This window comes from Castor canadensis, chromosome 15 (assembly GCF_047511655.1).
Source record: "Castor canadensis chromosome 15, mCasCan1.hap1v2, whole genome shotgun sequence".
Taxonomy (NCBI): domain Eukaryota; kingdom Metazoa; phylum Chordata; class Mammalia; order Rodentia; family Castoridae; genus Castor; species Castor canadensis.
Genome location: NC_133400.1, coordinates 71214392 through 71234733, shown reverse-complemented (window position 1 = coordinate 71234733; position 20342 = coordinate 71214392). Strand labels below are relative to the sequence as shown.

Below are 20342 nucleotides of genomic sequence, written 5' to 3'. Positions count from 1 at the left end.
ACTCCTTTTGATCTCCAATCCCCAAGTTGTTGGGATTACAAGTGCGAGCCAATGCACGGGGCCTCTATCTTATTTTTTATTGTCTATTTTAACTGACTATTCTAGCTAACTACCTAACCACTAGAGTTAACTACATTGGATAAGAGAGAATCTAAACAAAAAAATGACCTGTAGATGTGATTTGGAAATTGCTATAACTCAGCCAAAAGAATAGGAGGAGAGTTTGTCTAATATCTAGATAGACATTCAAACAGACAGGAGAGTAACACCATGTCAGCCAGCGGAGGAGGCATTTCAAGGATGAAGTGGTGAACAGTATGCATGAAATACCTGAGAAATAAGTGAAATATAGCTGAAATATGACTACTAGATAGAACAATTTCAGAGATATGCTAAATCCAAGCAGCAGTGTATAGTTAGAAATAATGCTCAAAGCAGGGGGCCAATGACATGTGCCTGTATCCCCAGCCACTTGGGAGGCTGAGGCAGGAGGATTACAAGTTCAAGGCCAGCCTGGACAACACAGTGAGCCCTGTCTAAAGAACAAAGGAAAGAATGAGAAGGAAAGGAAAGCAAAAGGAAATAATGTTCAATGAAAACAGACATGTCTCTCCACCAGCAGAATAATCATGAGCTCAGAAAACTTTTGCTAAAGAAAGGTTAAGAATGGTCATGACAACTGTGATGACTTCTCTGCATGGCTTATTCATTTTTTTCTCCCTATATCCCTCATACACCAAATCTGAATTTACTACATGAATAACTATAATAGGATCCATGCTTCAAATGATTCTAGTTTGTCTAAGAGAATTTTTCTTATACATTTCCAATGATTAAAAAAAAACTATTAGAAAAATGAGACCTGTTGAAACTATTCCAGGAATGAGGGGAGAGAGGATGAATGAAAATGAAGGAAGGGGTGAATTCAACTATCATATATTGTAGGAACTTTTGAAAATGTCACAATGTACCCCCAGTACAACAATAAAAAATATTTTTAAAAAAGAAAAAAAATCAAATCAAAGCTTTGCATCAGACATTAAAAAAAACCATTATCTTAGCAAATGGAAACATAATTCCTTTTAAAGAAGGAAATGTTTTTGTCTGAAGAAACATTTTGCTAAATCCACTTGCGGAGATGCCAGCAGGCACCAAGAAATCAAAGAATGATGGAAGCCAAACTGACTGGAGGGAGTTTACTGCTTTTGCTCTTTTGAAGCAACCTCTCCTGTCTTCCCCACAGAAATCTCAGAAAGATGTACTTTGTTCTTAAAGGCTCTATGTAAATTTGTCTGTTGTTTGGCTATGCCCTGTTGAAAGGGCTGAATTTCACTCCTGGGTCAACTAAGTGTGTGAAGAAGGGACAGGAAACAGGATGTACCAGGGAATCCCAGAAGTTGGAAGGAGAACTGGGAAGTTCTTGAGGCTACAAGGTTTGGGAGTTTGAATCACTTCCCTTAAGTTTCTGAGCTGCAGAAAGGCCCTCAGATGTAACTGGGTTGCATATTATGCAATAAATTCCTTGAGAAAAGGGGCTTTGGGGTGTTACCTTATTTTTGTATTATAGTAAAAGACCACAAGATATTCGAAACACAGCAAGTGTTGAAAATAATTATTAATTGAGTTCTGGGAATATAGCTCAGCATTAGAATACTTGCCTAGCATCCATGAGGCCCTGGGTTCCCCAATACACAAAAAATAATTAAAATTCTTAATTTTACTTATAAGAAGATAGAAAATATTTAACTTCAAAACACATTAAAGGGGCTGGTGGAGTGGCTCAAGTGGTAGAGTGCCTGCCTGACAAGTGTGAGATCCTGAGTTCAAGTCTCAGTACCATCAAAACAAAACAAAAAACATTTTTTCTTTCTTATTTAGGCTTAAAAATGAAGGAAATCCAGCACTGGTGACAACATGGATGAACCTAGAAAACATTATGTTAAGTGAAATAAGTCAGGCATAGAAAAACAAATATTGCATGATCTCACTTCTATGTGGAATCTAAGGAAGCTGACCTTGCCAGGCGCACCAGTGGCTCACACCTGTAATCCTGGCTACTTAAAAGGCTGAGATTGGGAGGATCAAGGTTTGAAGCCAGCCTGGGAAAATAGTGCATGAGACCTCTATCTCCAAAATAACCAGAGCAAAATGGACTGGAGGTGTGGCTCAAGTGGTAAAGCACCTGCTTTGTAAGCATGAAGCCATGAGTTTAAACCCGAGTCCCACCAAAAAAAAAAAAAAGCTGAAGTCATAGAAATAGAAATAGAATGGTGGTTACCATGGGTCAGAGTCAGAGGAAATGGGGAGATTTTAGTTAAAGGGAACAAACTTCTACTTGTAACATTAATATTTTAGAGACATAATGTGCCAACTATAGTTGATAATAATATATCATACACTTGAAATTTGGTAAGAGAGTAGAACTTAAATATTCTCACTACACACAGACAAAAAGTAACTGTGTGAAGTGAAGGAATTATTAGCTTGATTGTGGTAAACATTCCACTACACAGATGTATCAAACATCACACTGGACTGCAGATGTAGCTCAGTTGTAGAGTGCTTACAATGTTCAAGGAACTGGGCTTGATCCCCAGCACCATGAAAAAAAATCACACTGTATACCTTAAATACATATAATTTTAACAGTTAATTATACCTTGATAAAGTGGAGGAAAATACTTGCATAGCTTTAAAAGAGGTAATTTTTCTAACCTTGGTAAATCCAGTTCACCATAATGAGCCAAAATTTCTAATGACTCAATTCTAAACCATGATTTTGCAACACATAGCACTATTGCACCTTAAAAGGAAACATTTAACAAAAACTACTTTAAGCTATGCCAACAATAGCAAAATATGATTTCCTTAAAATGAAATTATTTTAATAAAATATAATATAGTCACTGAATTTATCAGGAAAATAACTAATTTACATTGCATCAAGAGCCAAGGGTTTCCCTCTACTGCTTTATGTCTGAATCAGAATGTATGGAGTCACAGCACTTAGAAACAGCAAGGTTCCAGGCTAGCTGAGGGCAGAGAGGCAGCCCTCAGCTGTAGTTTGTAAGCTGCAAACTTCATATTCCCCACTATCTCATCCATTGAGACCTCTCTGTACCTCATCCTGAATTAGAGAATTCATGAATTGCTTATTTTGCATAGGCCCTCATAAATGCCTTCCAAAAATTCTCCAATTAATTGAAAACTAACTCTAATGAATGGATGTTTGCAGGGCTGGCGGAGTGGCTCGAGCAGTAAGAGCACCTACCTAGCAAGTGTGAGGCCCTGAGTTCAAACTCCAATGCCACCAAAAAAAAAAAAAAAAAAAGGCAATCAAAATGGATGTTTGCACATTATGACTTAGTAATATACTGAGTGCGTGCACGTGTGTGTGTGTGTGTGTGTGTGTGTGTGTGTGTGTGTGTGTGTGTGTGTTTTCCTTTTTGGTGGTCCTGGGATTTGAACTCAGGGCTTCTCACTTGCTAGGCAAGTATGAATACTGCTCAAGCCATGCCTTCAGCCTTTTTTTGCTCTCATTATTTTTGAGATAGGGTCTCACTTTTCCCCCAGGCTGACCTGGACTGTGATCGTCCTATTTTACGTTTCCAGCCAAGCTGGGGTGACAGGTATGAGTTACCACATCCAGATTTTTCTTTTTAGATGGGGGTCTCAAAACCTTTTTGCCTGGGCTCCTCTTGATTTAACTGGGATCCTCTTGATTTAAGCCTCCAGAGTAGACAGGATCACAGATGTGAGTCAACAATGCCCAGTTGCCTTCTTGTGTTTTGGTTATAGACATTAGTAACATAATTAGTAAATAGGATTCATGTTTCTTTCTTATAAGGCATGTTGTACTTTACACATGTTAGAATGTAAATGAAGTCTATAATGAGACAAAAACTCCTTTTGCTGTCCTTCAATAAAATGCCACACTCAGCGTGACCCCTGGGCCTTTGTGCTACTTCTCTTTTTCCCCACATCCCATTCCCTCTTCTCTCCTTACTGAAATTCTACCTAACCTTATACTTAATATCAATTCCTACTTCCTCCATAAAAGCTAAACTGACCTATGATTTTTTTTAATTGTTCACTTGCTCCCTGTGTTTTAAGACTTTTCTCTTCAAAAACTGTGAGTTTCTTAAGGTCAGGGGCTATGATGTGCTTATTAGCACAGAAAGGGGATAATTCTTATTTTCTGGGTTGAATGAATTATCTACACAGTCATATATGTACATATATATGTGTGCATACATATATATATATACACACAAGCTTAGAAGTAGGAATGTTACTAGTAGCCTAATGAGATCTTTGAAACCATTAAGATTATGGCTCCAGGCTAAAGTGGTAGAGTGCCTGCTTTGTAAGCATAAAACCCTGAGTTCAGACCCTAGTACAACCAAAAAAAAAAAAAAATATTGTGGCTCAGTGGAGCAAACTTTTTCTTACTGAACTTCATTGGGGCTAACTGAGGGCGACTGGAGATGCAGAAAGTACACAGGATAGACAGACAGACAGAAAGTTGGGGCCAGGTGTGTTGGGTGCTCAGGTGGAGATGCACAATCCTCATTGCTTCTTTTCTCTATTATTCTCTTCATTTTACTCTGCTTCTTTTCTCTATCTTTATTCTGTAAGGCCTTACTCCTTTACAGTTCTTTAAAACCTTGCTTATAAAGTCTTTCCTTAAAACCTTGCTTTTAAAGTCTTCTTTTCTGTTCCTTAAAGTCTCTTTCCTTGGACTTGCTCTGTCCCATGTTTTCTCTTAGACTTTCTTTAGCTTTTCTTTAGCATAATATCTTTTAAAGTCTTTGCCCTCAGACTTTGCACTGTCCCATCAGACTTGCACTGTCCCATGTTCTCTTCAGCTTAGCTTTTCTAAAGCCTACGTATAAAGTTCTTGGTGCAGACCTTCTGTCAACCCCTCTTTAGCAATTCCCCTTTAACAATTTCCCTTCAGCAATCCTTTTCCCTTCAGCAATCCATTTTCCCTCTTCAGCAATCTCCCTCCAGCAATTCTCCCTTCCAACAGCTTCCTTTCACCCAAAAAGCCTCCCACATCCAAAAAGCCCTCTTTCATCAAAAAGCCAAAGGCCAAAACCCAAAAAGCCCAAAAGCCAAAAGCCCAAAAATCAAAAGTCAAAAGCAAAAGCCTCACATCCTCCTTCAGTGAGTCTTTTATACCCAGTGGTAAACAAGGTGAAGCAGCATTTCTCAGGGAGGGGCGTGACACTGTAACAGGAGAAACCTGTGTTCCTGCTTCTTTGAACTAAACAACTTAGGAAAAGCAGGTATTCTGCATTTTCCTCTTCTGCAGCCAGGGTTGTGCCAATCTCAGCCTACAGATAAACATCTTTGCAGCTGAGCTATATCTCGCCTTCCTAAGGTCCAGTTCTCACAGCCTTCTCAGAATCCACTCTCCATAGCTCAGAACTCAGATAAACAGTATATAGAAGTTACAGCCACAAAAGTAACTGGTGTTGCACTAGACATATAACAGTCTAGCAGTCTATGATTGCAATTTCATATCCAGTCACCATAAACAAGAAGACTTAAATAGCTGTTATAGGCCTGGGTGGAACAGTATCATTTTATCCCAGTGCTATTAAGGGAAGAGGAAGATGCTATAAAGATAAATAACCCTTAATTTCATTAAGCATGAATACTTTGGGGGATCTATTTTATGAAAATCTTATAAAAATATATTGCTATAGCTTGAAAGTTTGCATCCTAACAAAATTCAGATGTTCAAACCTAACCAAGGAGATAGTCTTAGAAGGTAGTGTTTGGGAGGCAATTAGGACATGGAGGCTCAGCCTTCATGAATGGGATTTGTGCCCTTATAAAAAATACCCCAGAGAGTTGGATTTTCCTTCTGTCATGTGAAGACAGTGAGAAGGTGCCATCTATGAAGTATAGAGCCCTCGCCAAATACCAAGTCTGCCAGCAAAATGATCTGGGACTTTAGTCTCTCTCTCTTTTCATCTCTCTAAATTGTGCTTCTGCAGACACTTTATTTCCTTTCTAACTTTAAAAAAATTTCTAAACCACTAAGCATGAAGAATAAAGCTAACCAAACCTGAAAGAGCATTCAGGCTCCGAGAAAAGGTTTAAGGGAATCTCCTGGGAGGAATGTGTATGAACCCTCCTGAACCAACTTTGTGACATTTTGCCAGCTGTTCATAAGTACTTTTTGTTCACATCCCAGATGCTTTTTCTTTGAAATGGATGGATTGGTGATGTAAGGATGTAGGAAAGGCTATCCTATTACACTATTGTAATGCTGAAATTTCATCATGGAGGACCATGGGTCATTTTAAAGAAGACTACAAAGATGTCCAATATCTGTTGTTCCTAAAAGAACAGAGCTGGAGATATGCCTCAACTGGTACAGCACTTGCTTTGTGAGCGTGATGCCAAGTTCAAACCCCAGTTTCACCAAAGAATTTAATACAGTTTCAATAAGTATTCTAAAGTCACCTCATTCTTTTGTAATATTTCCTTTGTAGAAATGATCTTGTCATACTTCATCATCACTTACAACCAGGCTAAAACAAAAGAGAATCCAACATTTAACCTGTTAAGAAGCAATCAAGAAGTACCTGAAGTGATAGAAACTATAAGAAATCATGCTATCAGAGATTTATCTGCTCAATTTACTGACAGATTTCTAGAGTTAATGATTCAGTACTAAAAATTAGCTTCAAGGACAGAAGATTTACCTTGCAGCTCTGCTAGCTGGAATTCCAAAGCAATACATAGCTTCACTACACAAAAATTCTCTCACTGAAGAACGAAGTACTGCTCTGCCATCACCATTTCTATAAAAAATACAATTTTAAAGATTTTCACTTGTAATTAAGGCATTATTTCTTATTTAGATGACTAAAAATATTACCAAACTATACCAGGAGTATGGGTTTTTTTCCTGAGTCTTTTAATTGGAGCTCTCACTTTTCATCCTCTCTTCAAAAAAATTTATATATTAGAAGGTTCATGTTAATTGGTAGCAGATGAACTATTATGTAAGAAAATATATGACACTTGTTTACATAAGTTCCAATAAGGTGGGCTCTTCCATCCCTAAGCTGATCTGCCTATATCCCAAACTAAAGGAGAAAAAAGAAAATTATTCATGTTTATTACATTTATAGCTTTGACAGTAATTTTTATAGCAAAGGTTGTTTGGTCAAAATTGAAAAAGTAATATTACATTTTTAGGATTGTAATAATCAACAACTGGGATGTTGAAAATAAATAAATTTACCATATTTCAACAATTCATTCCTTTATCATTTTATAGCTGAATTCAAATTTGTTAGTGCTCAATTAATTAAAGAATATATATACTAGAAGCCAGGTTCCAATGGCTCAGACCTGGAATCCTAGCTACTCAGGAGGCAGAGATCAGGAGGATTGAGGTTCAAAGTCAGTCCTAGCCAAACAGTTCACAAGACCCTATCTTGAAAAACCCATCACAAAAAAAGGCAACTTGAGTGGCTCAAGCAGTAAGATTGACTGCCTAACATATATGAGGCCCTGTGTTCAAACCCCAGTGCTGCCCCTCCAAAAAAAAAAAAAGAAAGAAAACATATACTAGGAACAATTTATTATTAAAAATTACCTATATTGTATGTATGAAATACAAAATCATAATCATACTTCTATCTCAAAAAATTGCTTTTGAACCTGTATGATTAACTCTGTTCCTGAACTTTTCCATTAAGGCTTATTTATGGTTGCTCAACTCCCAGCTATGCCACTTCCCAGCTATGGAAATGTGTTTGAGTGAGTTACTTAATTTCACAGAGACTGACCTTTCTGTAAAATGTGCTAATCCTGCAGCAGGTTGCTCTAAGAATGAATGCTAATTACCAAATGGAGTTCTAGTCAACCATAAAGAAGAATGAAAGTAGGTCATTTGTAGGAAAATGGATAAAGATGGAGACCATAATGTTAAGGAAAGTAAACCAGACTCATCAAAGTAAGTCTCATATGTGTCTCTCGTATGTGGAATTCAGGACCAAAAAATAAGAAAAAAAAAAAAAAGAGAGAGAGTAAAAGGGATATATTAGGGATGAGGAAGAAAATGGGAAAGTGGCATAGGAAAGGGTAATATAGGGGTGAATATGATCAAAGTATGTTATATGTATATAATATATATAATGTATATATATTATAATGTATGTTGTATATATAATATATTTTATATACACATATATATAATGTATGCAAGGTCCCTTGTACTATGTTTGACATTTTCAAGTACCATAAGAATGATTACTATTGCCAACAATCATTTGCTAAGTTAGACAACACTCCAATTCTCACCATAGATGTTATTGTACCAGAACCTTTTCTCTTAATGACATCCTAATAAATCTTTGCTTTCTCCGTAAAAGAAAGAAAGAAAAGAAAGAAAGAAGAGTAGAATTCTGACAGGGGCTCTTAGCATAGCTTAGGAAGCTCTAAAATTGATAATTCATTAAATTTATCTCACTGAAAAGATTAAAAAATTTTTTTAAAGTATATCCCATTCTATGAGAAAGAAGAATGAATTCATTGCTACAAGTGAAATCAGGAGACAGGAAGTTAGTTTTCCCCAATAAAAGGAAATCATTCACTAGAGTTCAAAATGGCAAAGCCATCCTTACAAACATTTGTAACATAATTTCAGATCATGTAAAAATAAGAGATGAACTTGAAATTGATAAAAAAGTTTATCTAATTTAGTATACTACCCAAAAAAACTATATATATAAAAAAAAGAATGGTTAACGAAACTCTGCAAAGTTTAAGGTTTATATTTGTACTTTAACAGTACGTGTGAAATATAATATTTTCAAATAAGTTTAACCCATAAGTGAGATGGCTGTTTGAACCAAGGAATCCCTGAATTTTGGAGCTAGAAAAGATTATAAGGATAATTTAATTCAGAAGTTTCTAAACTGAGAAACATAGTTCTATAACTCCTTGGAAACAGAATACCAAAACCCTGTAGCCAAGTATGTCTAGAAAAAATTCAGTTATTTCTTCTTTTTTTCTCACCCTATGCCTCCCCATTCACAATACAGACCCGGCATAGGGCCTGGGCTGGGGTGTATATGGGGAAGGTTTACTTCCCCTACTCTTTCTACATAGTCAATATAAGAACACAGTCTGTGGTAAACACCAGGCCTTAAATTGATTCTTTTATTGAGACACTTTTCACAACTCCTAGAATGATCTTGCTCAACCCTATCAAATTACAGATCAAGAAACTGAGGTTCAAGTTTGTCACCAATGACCCTTACTGTCCTCTGTAATTTCATTTGTTTGTTTAAGACAGAGTCTCACTATGTAGTCAAGTTTGCCCTGAACTCATAATTCACCTGCCTCAGTCTCCTCTATGCTAGACTTACAGGTGTATGCCAACATACTTGGTTCTTCCCTCCCAATTCTAATGGTTTGTATTACTTTGCTTCTAAGCCTACAGTACTTGAAGAAGAAAGGAATTAAATAACCCAACAAATCAAGCGTGATGTAAAAACAATTAGTAATATAGATAACATGTAAGCATTTTTCAAAATTTAATCCTTACATCAACCCCATTATACTTTACTGCTAGTCCTAAAACTTATTCTCTATTAAACCAGCATTAATAAAATAGCCCAAAAATAAACAGCAAGTGTTTAATTGGACCTTGCTTACAGAGAATCTTATATATTCCTCATATGAATAAAAACAGTATAATGCAGGCTAGAGTTACCCTTTATATTTTCCCTTTATGTACAGATAAGGCAGCATCACAGGAGAACAAATGATAGTCAGTGAAAGAAACGGGTTATTTCAGCAGCCACCACAGAAAACCCGACAATATGATTAGCAGTAGAAGATCCAACAGTATACTTTCCTCTTTCCTAGGAGAGCCTCTGTGTGAAATAAATTAAATTATATAATTAATGCACTCTCCTTTATGATGCTCTGACATTTTAGTAGAAGACTGGCAGTATGCAATAACCTACTATCAGTTACAACATGTATTGAATGACACACATTTTGAAAAGGAGCTATCAGTCAACAATACATATGATCACTGGCCATAGAACAAAAGGTGCCAAGCTGCTCCTGGGGTACCCACCTCTCACCCTTGTAACCCAACTTATTAGTCATAGAATAAAAATCTCAGAAAGGGCAGGGAGTGTGGCTCAATGGTAGAGAACTTGCCTAGTATGCTTGGGGCCCTAGGTTCAATACCCAGCATAGGAAAAAAAATTATTAGCCTTTTCAATGTAACTGTTTGGAATTTTTCTCTCAATAAATATTCTTACCAAAGTTATGCTACTAATTTATTGACCTTTTATGTAATAAAATCTGGATGGTGAGATGTTTTATGCTGTACTACAAAGACATGATAGTATTATATTATATTGTAGAGTATTATAATTGCTACTTGGCTGTAAAACCTACCTTAGTTGTTTTGAACAGTATTACCAATGTTTAAGTGTAGCCAATGCTCAAACATTGAAATTACATACTTTGTCCATTTTTACCTGTAAGTACTGGTTCTTTCATTTGCATTAAGTGCAGTAAAAAAAAAATCAAAGCCATTTCTAGACTGAGTACAAAAAGTCTGTTTTTTTTTTAGCAGTTCCTTACAGAGCTCAGGTTTTTTTGTTGTTTGCTTTAGTGAGACTGGGGTTTGAACTCAGGGCTTCACTCTTGCAAAGGAGGCACTCTACCACTTGAACCACACTTCCAAACCATTTTGCTGTGGTTATTTTGGAGCTATGATCTCAAGAACTATTTACCCAGGCTGGGCTGCCTCAAATCCCAGTGCTCCCAATCTCAGCCTCCCAAGCAGCTAGGATTACAGGTGTAGGCCAGAGGTGCGTGGCTCAACAGCTCAGTTTTTAACTTCCTTAACTCTTAGCTGGCCTACTTGGGTTAAAAGAACCATCTTTGAATTTTGCATGTCCCATTGGTAGGTTATTGGTGTTCCTCAAGATTTTAGATATACAATACTCTTAGAAGCCATAATGAATTTCACCTGCTTTCCCTATTTAGCTTTGCTGCATACTATTACCACATCTTTTGGGTTTTTTTTTTTTGGGGGGGGTGCTGGGATTCCAACTCAGGGCATGTGTTTACACATGCTAGGTAAACACTTCCCACTGAGCTACATTCCCAGTGCACTACTCTTTTTAAGAGCCAGGGCTCAGCCAGGAGCCAAATCACACACATGCAATCCCAGCACTTGGGAGAATGAAATAGGAGGATAACAAGCTGGAGGCCAGCTTGGGCTACACAGTGAGATGAGACCTGGGGTTTAAAAAAAAAAAAAGAGCTAGAGCATTTCGTTTAATTTGTCAAGCAATCTCTAAGTGAAAATTGTCAGGCAGAACTGTGTAGTGCTATACTTGCCAAGTGTGGCTTAATTCTTCCCTATCTTTTTATCTGTAAAAAAGGGTGAATGATGATGGGTCATATATGATCATAGATGAGTCACAGGACTATCACAGGTACAATGATGTGTTCTACTTTGGCAAACTCTACCTGTTGGATGTTTCTTAACACAAACCTAATTTACATCAAGATAAACCAGATGTGCATACCAACCTTTACCTATAAAGCACTTTACATGTTTTTATGTACTGTTCTTCAACATTGGAAAAACAGTATCAAATTGGCTTAAACAGGCTTCTTTATGATGCTTTTTAATTCAGTTAGAAAAAAAAACCTGTACTTTAAAATAAATATGAATATAAAGTGCCCAGCTATAGAGCTATTTGCACTTTTTAATGCATTGCATAGCTCAGAAGCTGAAGAAAACTGTAAATAACTATTTGCTGGTCCATTTCTTCCTAAATTGTAAATACCTATTTGGTGGTCTATCTGTTCCTAAGAGTGAATATTTAAGGACACAGAAAGTTTCTTTTATTTCGGTGTATATGGTGCTTACATTCTCTCTCATTGGCTGTGTTTGCATGAATATGCTGAATGTTTAATTATATCACCGATTCCTGCTATCAAGACACCTTCTTAGCACCAGGAGAAAAGACCTGAAAAAAGAACTAAAGAAGGGGGTGGGGGCGGGGGGGGAGAAATGACCCAAGCCTTGTATGCACATATGAATAATAAAACAATAAAAAAAAAAAAAAGAACTAAGGAAAATCTTTTTAACCCAAGTAGGACACCAATCTTGTATATTCTCAGTACTTCCTGGGCTGGGTAGAAGTAAATTCAACATTGCTATACATACATACATATATTCATATATATATAGATAGATATTCACATATATATGAATATAAAAACAAGGACAAAACAAAACAAAAAAACCATGCACTCCAGGAAGCGCGAGGAGCAAGCTCGTCAAACTGTACCTATCAGGTTTTCAAAGGAGAGTCCAAAAGTCGAAAGATGGGGCCAGCCTAGCTTCTTTATCACAAGAGCCCGCATCGTGGTTCGACTTGTTATTGGAAAGGTGCAGAAGGTTGGCACTTCCTTCTAGGACAGATCGCAAAAGGCGGCAAACCACAGAGTGACAGCTCACACCCAGGAGGAGCAGACGTGCAAACTGCAGCCCCACGTTACTCAGCAAAACGCCAACCCGATTCTTTGCATCATTTTGTTTGGCGGCTGTAAATCTGACGTTATTTCTCGTTAACAACAGGTCCACCAAAGGTACATTTTTGCTACGAGTGTTGAAGTGACTGGCTCCCTGCAAAGCAGTTTCAGAGAAGTGCTGGAGACATCTTCGCCTGAGACGCTCAGCAGTCGGCACCGGACCGCCGTCCCCCGCGCCAAGCTAAGTGCGCCGCGGAGGAGCGAGAGGCGGGGTCGGGGCGGTGCCCACACCGCTTTCTGTGCCCGGCTTCCGCTTCCGGGTCCCGGGAGGAGGGCCGCGGGGCCAGAGGCGGAGCTGCCGCCCGGCCGCGACTTTCAGACTTGAACCATGGCCACGCGCTGGTGGCGGTGGCTGCGCTGCTACTTCTCGGGGCCGGCGGCGCGGAGCTCCGGACCTGGCTGTGGCGACCGTGCAGGGCCGCCCGGGCCGCGCGCTACTTCAGACGGCCGCACCACGCAGGTAAGGCCGGGAGTTCCGCGCTGGGGTCGCGCGCAGAGGTCACCGCGCCAATGACAGCGGCGAAGCGGAATGAATGGGAGAGAGGAGCACGTGGGGCTCGGCTCAGGGATGCAGGGTCGCCCTGCAGTGGAACACCGGGGTAGCAGGGCGTCTCACAAGCAGGTGCAGGGTGGCGTCCAGGGGACCGAGGGAGCATTTGGTGTTGGGAGGGGGTGAGGGGCGGTGAAGAGCCCGGTCCTGGGAGAGACGCAGGAGTGCTCCGGTGTCCTGGGTGTGGACTAAGGGGAAAAGCCTGGACACCTTCTGCAGTGATTTCCTTTCCAGTTAGAACCGGCTTCCCCCGACAGACCTTTTAGAACCAAAGGGCATTTGAGTTCACTCTCTGAGCGACTTAGGATCCACTTGGCCTCGGATAGTTGAAGAAAGGGTCTTGTGGGACTGCAGGGTTGGTGCTAGCTGGGGAGGACTGGGCTTCAGTCGTACTGCAGGTGTTTCGGAGGGAGCGCACACCTGGATGGGGCTGGAAAGGCACAAGACGGAGACAAGGCCTGAGGGTGGCACGAGAGAAACTTTGGAGTCGCCTTCACCTGTGACATCTGGAAGTAAAGTCAGAGTCGCAGCAGTATGCATGATACTTTGAGGCCCTCCCCTGCTGTCTTTGGGTCCCATTTCATTTTTCTCCCTTTCCTTCTGCACATGGTAGTGATAACTCGTGTGCGATAGGGTAGGCCCATACTGTTGCGTTACTGGGTAACATCTGCGGACTCTCTTTCCTGTTTAGAAACATTTCCAGTCACAATGATTACTTCAAGTCTCTCAGCCTAATTGAGCAATAATAATTAAACCACATTCTGCTCTCTTAACACAGCTCTGCTACTTCTTGATACTTGTGTTTTGTTTTGATTTCTGCAGGAGTATTGTTAACAAATCTTGAAAGGAGTAAAAACCAGGGTGCATTTAATTGTGCTAAATCGCTTGTCAGTAGTCTTTGATTTCTATTCTCATTTTCTCTTACATAGTGAGTTCATGAACTAGGGGTGTGGCTCAAGTTCATGAGAAACAAGATTAACTTTGAGGGAGAGTACCTGATGGAAAAAGAGGAAACAAAAGTGGAATTACAAAATGATTGTCTCTACTACTAGCAGTGAGCTATAGACCTAGTTGCACAGCTTCCTTTTTTTTTTTTTCCAGTCTTCAGTATCTTTTATTGGAAGGCCAGGCATTGTCTTCATTTATTGTATTTCAAATCACTGTACAGTTACTTTTGTGAAAACACTGCCTGCATTTTCTAGTTAAAAAAAAACCCAAAAAATTGTTTCAGGAATGTAGAGAAATATCCAACTTCAATAGTGAAAAAGTGCACCATAATTACAGCTGCACTGCAGTCATTCCTGCATTTCTTATGTTTCTTAAATAACCATCTTATCTGATAACACAATATAAAGAGAAGTTATGAAAAACAGACATTTACACAGACTTCTAAAGTCCTATTGAGAATATCCTGTTGGCATTGAATAGCCAATCATAGGCACAGCTGCAGTAGCAGGATATGCATGTGCTTGTTGGTTTATACCTTGTGCATATTTGGAACATTATTTCCACATTCACATCTTTCTTTTGTTACTTTTTAATTTTTTTTTTGCTGTGCTGGGGTTTGAACTCAGGGTCTCAGGCTTGCTAGGCAGGCATTCTACCACTTGAGCCCGTCCATCAGCCCCACAGCTTCCTTTGAATTGCTTCTGAAAACACTGCCCTAAGGTACTCTTAAAGCACAACACAGATTCATTGCATAGATACTGTCTTAAGCGTATGCAGTGGAGCTGAGGGTGTGGCTCAGTGATAGTACAAGCCTAGCATGGGCGAGACCGTGGCTTGATGCCCAGCACTGCAAAATAAATAAAGGTACATGTGTGCTGTTCACTAGGCTCAGAGCCAGGCACTTTACATACACTGTACTCTACATTATCCTCAGTATCTGTCCATGAGTAGTGTTAGAAAGATGTCGCAAGTAACCAAACTAGGAACCATGTTCAGTCCTGAAAGACTATGCTATTAACAAGTGTTAAGCTGCCCAGTAGTAAAGGATGCCCTGTTTTAATTTACTATGTAATTTTAACCTTTCATCCCAGGTTAGAGGAGTGTCATTAGGTCTCAAACTGAATAGTTGTACTCTTCCATTAAGACGTCCTTATTTGTAAGTATTATAAAAAGACATGGAATTCATGTGAATTTATTACCCATGAAACCTGAAAGAAGTAACACAATAGCAGGGGGGCAAGTGCCTATAATCCCAGATCCCTGGCAGTCTGAGGCAGTAGGATTGCCTGGGCAATATAGTAAAACCCTCAGCTCAAGGAAAAAAAAAAAAAAAAGTTGTCATAATGATAAAATCAAAAGGGAGGATTACTGTTTTGTTTTTTTGGGACATTGTAATTGTCATAAATATTCTTTTCTGGTTTAATGAGTAGATAATGTTATGGTACAAGTAGTGGAACTTAGTCTTCTTGGACACTGTCAGTGTCAACATTTACTGTCACTTTAATACATCTAAAGCACAACCTGTTTATTAGGGAAAAAATCAGAAAATATGTACAACAACAATAAAAAGAATAAAACAAAAGCACCCACACTACTATTTAGTCCAAAATAACTACTTTTAACACTTTGGTTCATGTACTTCCAAACCCTATTTGTATGTGTACATGTAACTCTTCAGTGACATATGAGGCACATAATTCTGTGGGTGCTTTTTTCTTATGATACATTGTAAACATACCTGCAACTCAGGTTTCCAGAGTTGACTTTTCTAGACTTAGGTTCCCCACCTGTTTAAAAGCAAGTAGTTCTGAGGTTCAAGAAATAATAATCTTAAAGCATATTATAAGACTATTATTAATAGAACAAATCAGATTTGTATTGTGCTACGTTCATCCTTTTTGTCAAAATACTTTCTTCAAATACTTCATATAACAGCCCTAAACAGATTAGATGAGTAAATTTTTAAATGCCTCTTTTCCTGAATTTTTCAAGTTTGGCCATCTGGGGCTGGGATTTTAACTCAAGTGATAAAGCCTGGCAAGTGCAAGGCCCTGGGTTCAATTCTTAGTACTGCAAAAAATTCCTTGTACAGTTTCTGGCCCATAATAGTAATGCTTGATGGTTGTTGTAATTAATATTTGTTACCACCTGAATTTTTTAGAAGTAGTCTACTGTAGTTCTTTAATCTCTGGTTAATATTATTAAAAATGCCCCTGAGGGCTGGTGCAGTAGCTCAAGGGGTAGTACCACCTAAATAAATAAATATAGTAAAATATGCCACTGAGATTGTTGGTTGTCTTTAGTGCTAGGAGTAGAGCCTAGGACTTCACTCATGCAAAGCTCATGTTCTGTCAGTGAACTGCATTCCCCAGCCCCTGCTTGTTTTTTAAAACTTTACTTATCCAGAATCACTTAAAATAGGCAGTGTTTGTATAAACATAAATTCCATCCTTAATGTCGAAATCTTTTTTCCTTCTCACCATCCTGGATGGCACTTTTTTTTGTTTATTTTTGAAACAAGATCTCACTATGTAGCCCAGACTGGCCTTGAACTCAGTATCCTCCTTCCTCAGCCTCCTGAGTGCTGGGATTATAGGCATGCATCACCACACCAGGCTTGCTGGATAATGCTTTTGGGGCCTTATTTGTTTAATTTTTAAAATATTTTTATAAGCCTAAATTAGTTGTACAGGGGGAATTCATTGTGTCATTTACATATGTGCTTACAACATTCTCCTTTATCTTCCCTCCCCCCTTTCTTAGAACAAGTTCAACAGGTTTCATTGTTCTATTTTCATGCACGTATGTACAAATTACATCCATCATATTCTCACCCTCTTCGTTTACCCACCCACTAGTATCCCATCTCCAGGCAGGACCTGTTTTACCTTCCTGTTCTTCATTTTTTAAAAGTGTATATTGATTATTCAAGGGGGTTTCACCTTGGTATTTACTGCACTTCAGTCAGATCAACCCCTCTGTTCTCTGTTGCTCTGCCCCCCTACTATTCAACAGCTTACAGTGCATTTCTTTATACTATCTTCATACACAGATGCACTGGGTTTCAGTATTTTTCACTATCATTCTCTTTTCTTCTCCCACCTGCCCTTAATCCCCTCAGAAGGACCCACTGTTACAATCATTCTCTCTGTGAGTCTTTTTCTCTCTCTCTGTATATGTGTATATACACATATGCATCTTACATATTTATATATATGTATACATTTATAGGTCTATAAATGTACATACAGTTGTAGGTCTACCTTCCACATATGAGGGGAACATGTTACCTTTGTCCTTCTGAGTCTGGCTTACAACACTAACATGATGAACTTTAGTTCTATCCATTTACCTGAAAACAGCATAATTTCATTCTTTAGTCCGTTGTGTATATATCACATTTTCTTAACCCACTCAGCAGTTGTAAGGCAACTGAGCTATTTCCAAAGCTTGGCTGTTATGAATAGTGCTGCAATAAACATGGGTATACACATCACTCTATTGTATCCAGTATCCTGGATTACATTCCTTAGGGTCTGTATCCAGGAGCAGTACATGATAGGTCTATTTTTAGTTTTTTGAGGAACCTCCATAGCATTTTCCAGAGTAGTTGCACTCATTTGCATTCTCACCAACACTCCATAACTGTTCTTTTTCCCTGCATCCTTCCAAGCATTTGTTGTTTGTGTTCTGAATGGCAACCATTCTGACTAGAGTAAGGTGAAATCTCATTTTGTTTTGATTTGCCTTTTCTTTATGGCCAGGGATTTTGAGCATGTCTTCACATATTTATTGGACATTTGTACTTCATCTTTTGCGAATTGTCTGTTTGGTTCATTTGCTCTTTTTTTTTTTTTTTAATTCTGTTGTTGATTCTTTGCAGGGTTAGTTTTCAAGCTCCCTGTATAATGCGGTTATTAATCCCTTGTCAGATATATAGCTGGCAAAGATTTTTTTCCCCATCCTAAGGCTGATTCTTCAGCATGATTACTGTTTCTTTTGGAGGGCAAAAGCTTTTTAGATTGATGCAGTCCCGTTTGTCAATCCTTTCTCTTAATTTCCGAGCAATTGGCGTTCTATTCTAAAGTTAATACCTATGCCTATATGTTCCAGTGTTTTCCCTAGTTTCTGTAATAATTTCACAGTTTCAGATCTTACTTTAAGATCTTTGATCCACTTTGAATTGCTACTAGTACAAAGTGAGAGATTGGGATCTAGTTTCAGTCTTCTACAGGTTCATATACAGTTTTCTCAGCACCATTTGTTAAAGAGGTTATCTTTTCTCCGATGCATGTTTTGCACGCTTCTGTTGAAAGTCAAATGGCTGTAGTTGTGTGGGTTTGTGTCTGGGTCTTGCCACTTGTCTTCATGTCTATTTTTGTGCTGGTACCATGCTATTTTTATTACTATGGTTCTGTAGCATAGTTTGAAGTCAGGTATTATTGTACTTCCAATGTTGTTTTTTTTGCTGAGGATTGCTTTGGCTATTTGAGGTCTTATGTGTTTCCAAAGGAACTTTAGGATTGATTTTCATATCTGTGAAGAGTGTCATTGGAATTTTGATGGGGATTGAATTGAAAATATAGATTGCTTTTGGTAGTATAGCCATTTTCACAATATTGATTATGCTGATCCATGAGCATGGGATGTTCTTCCACCTTCTAGTGTCTTCATTGATTTCTTTTAGTGATTTATAGTTTTCATTGTATAGGTTTTTCCACTTCCCTCATTAAACTTATTTCTTAGGGTGAATTGAATCTATTGTATAGTGTAAGAATTTTTGTAAATGTCACAGTGTACCGCCTAGTACAACAATAGTATGATAATTTTTAAAAAGGGAAAAAAAGACAAAGATCACATGTTTTCTCTCATATGGGGAAGAGAGATCTAATATAAATACAAACATTTTAACATATATATACATATATATATAAATCTATACAGAACTTGTTTCCAAAAGTGGAACTGTTAGAGGAGACTAAGAGAAGAGGAAAAGTAGAATTATAGAGAGTAAACAATAATGAAATATATCGTATCTGTGTAGAAACAGGAACACAAACACACTGAAGACTTGTTGAACAATACAGGGTAGGGGGAAAAGGGTGAGGAATAGTAGTGAAGGCGATTAGACTGATTTAAGCACAATATATTTACATGTAAAATACCAAGGCAAAATCCCCACTAAACAATGAACAGACACTTAACATTGAGGGACAATAATGTAAAACAGATCATGTTAAGGAGAAGGACAAAGTAAATAAAGAAGGTAAAAGAGGGTGAATGTGGTTAATGCACTTTTCGATACATGTATGAATATGGAATATTCTAACCTGTTGAAATTATTTTCAGAAGGGATTGAATGTTGTAGGAGGGAGAATCACGGAGGGGATGAATGAAACTGGGATAAGATTATATATGGCTATGTGTCAATGAAACCCCAGGTATAACTATTATTTACTAATAAAAATATTAAAAACTATTCCCTTGGTGTTTAAGTTTTTTATTTATTGTGAATGGGTTTTTTTTTTTTTTTTTTTTTTGGTGGAACTGGGGTTTGAACTCAGGGCTTTGCACTTGTCAAGCAGGCCCTCTGCCACTGGAGCCACACTTCCCAGTCCATTTTGCTCTGATTATTTTTGGAGATGGGGTCTCACAAACTATTTCCCTGGGCTAGTGTTGAACCAGCCTCTCAGCTAGGATTACAGGCATGAGCCACCCATGCCCAACTTCAACTTTCTCAGACTGTTCATTGTGTATTGAATTGATAATGAGTTTTATATGTTGATTTTTGTATCCTGCTGCTTTGCTTTAACACGTTTATGATATCAAAAGAGTTTGTTGTTAGAGTTTTTAAGGTCGTTTGCGTATAAGATCATATCATCTACAAATAGGGATAATTTGACTTATTCTTTACCCTTTTGAATCCATTTTATTTCTTCTTCCTGTCTTATTGTTGTGGCTAGGAATTCCAGTATTATATTGACTAAGAGTCTTGTCTCATTCCTGATTTTAGAGGAAATAGTTTCAGTTTTTCCCCTTTTAGTATGATGTTAGCTGTCATATGTAGCCTTTATGATGTTGAGGTATGTTCCTTCTTTTTTTTTTATTTTTTTTTGTTGTTTTATTATTCATATGTGCATACAATACTTGGGTCATTTCTCCCCCCTGCCCCCACCCCCTCCCTTACCACCCACTCCGCCCCCTCCCTCTCCCCCCCACCCCCTCTATACCCAGC

At 38.3% G+C, this 20342-nt stretch overlaps 1 protein-coding gene, 1 long non-coding RNA gene and 1 other non-coding gene across 6 annotated transcripts in view; 1 reads left to right on the top strand and 2 right to left on the bottom strand.

The window, feature by feature from the left end:
* LOC109680823 (uncharacterized) overlaps positions 1-12508 on the bottom strand; it is a 46194-nt gene extending 33686 nt beyond the window's left edge. The window contains exons 1-2 of one of the 2 annotated variants that reach the window (XR_012442133.1): positions 12366-12508; positions 6723-6821 (exon numbers count right to left, since the gene is read on the bottom strand). This is a non-coding gene — a long non-coding RNA (uncharacterized lncRNA). The remainder of the gene's footprint in view (positions 1-6722; positions 6822-12365) is intronic. The other variant, XR_012442134.1, reaches the window with a different exon arrangement.
* LOC141417738 (small nucleolar RNA SNORA51) lies at positions 9050-9178 on the bottom strand. Its single transcript, XR_012442377.1, has one exon. It is a non-coding gene; the product is annotated as a small nucleolar RNA SNORA51 (small nucleolar RNA).
* Positions 12509-12809: 301 nt separating the features above from the next.
* Positions 12810-20342, top strand: part of Pdss1 (decaprenyl diphosphate synthase subunit 1) — a 46142-nt gene continuing 38609 nt past the window's right edge. For all 3 annotated transcript variants that reach the window (XM_074056474.1, XM_074056472.1, XM_074056473.1), the window contains exon 1: positions 12810-13069. In XM_074056474.1, coding sequence (XP_073912575.1) covers positions 12938-13069 — 132 coding nt within the window. In that variant the 5' untranslated portion in view covers positions 12810-12937. The remainder of the gene's footprint in view (positions 13070-20342) is intronic.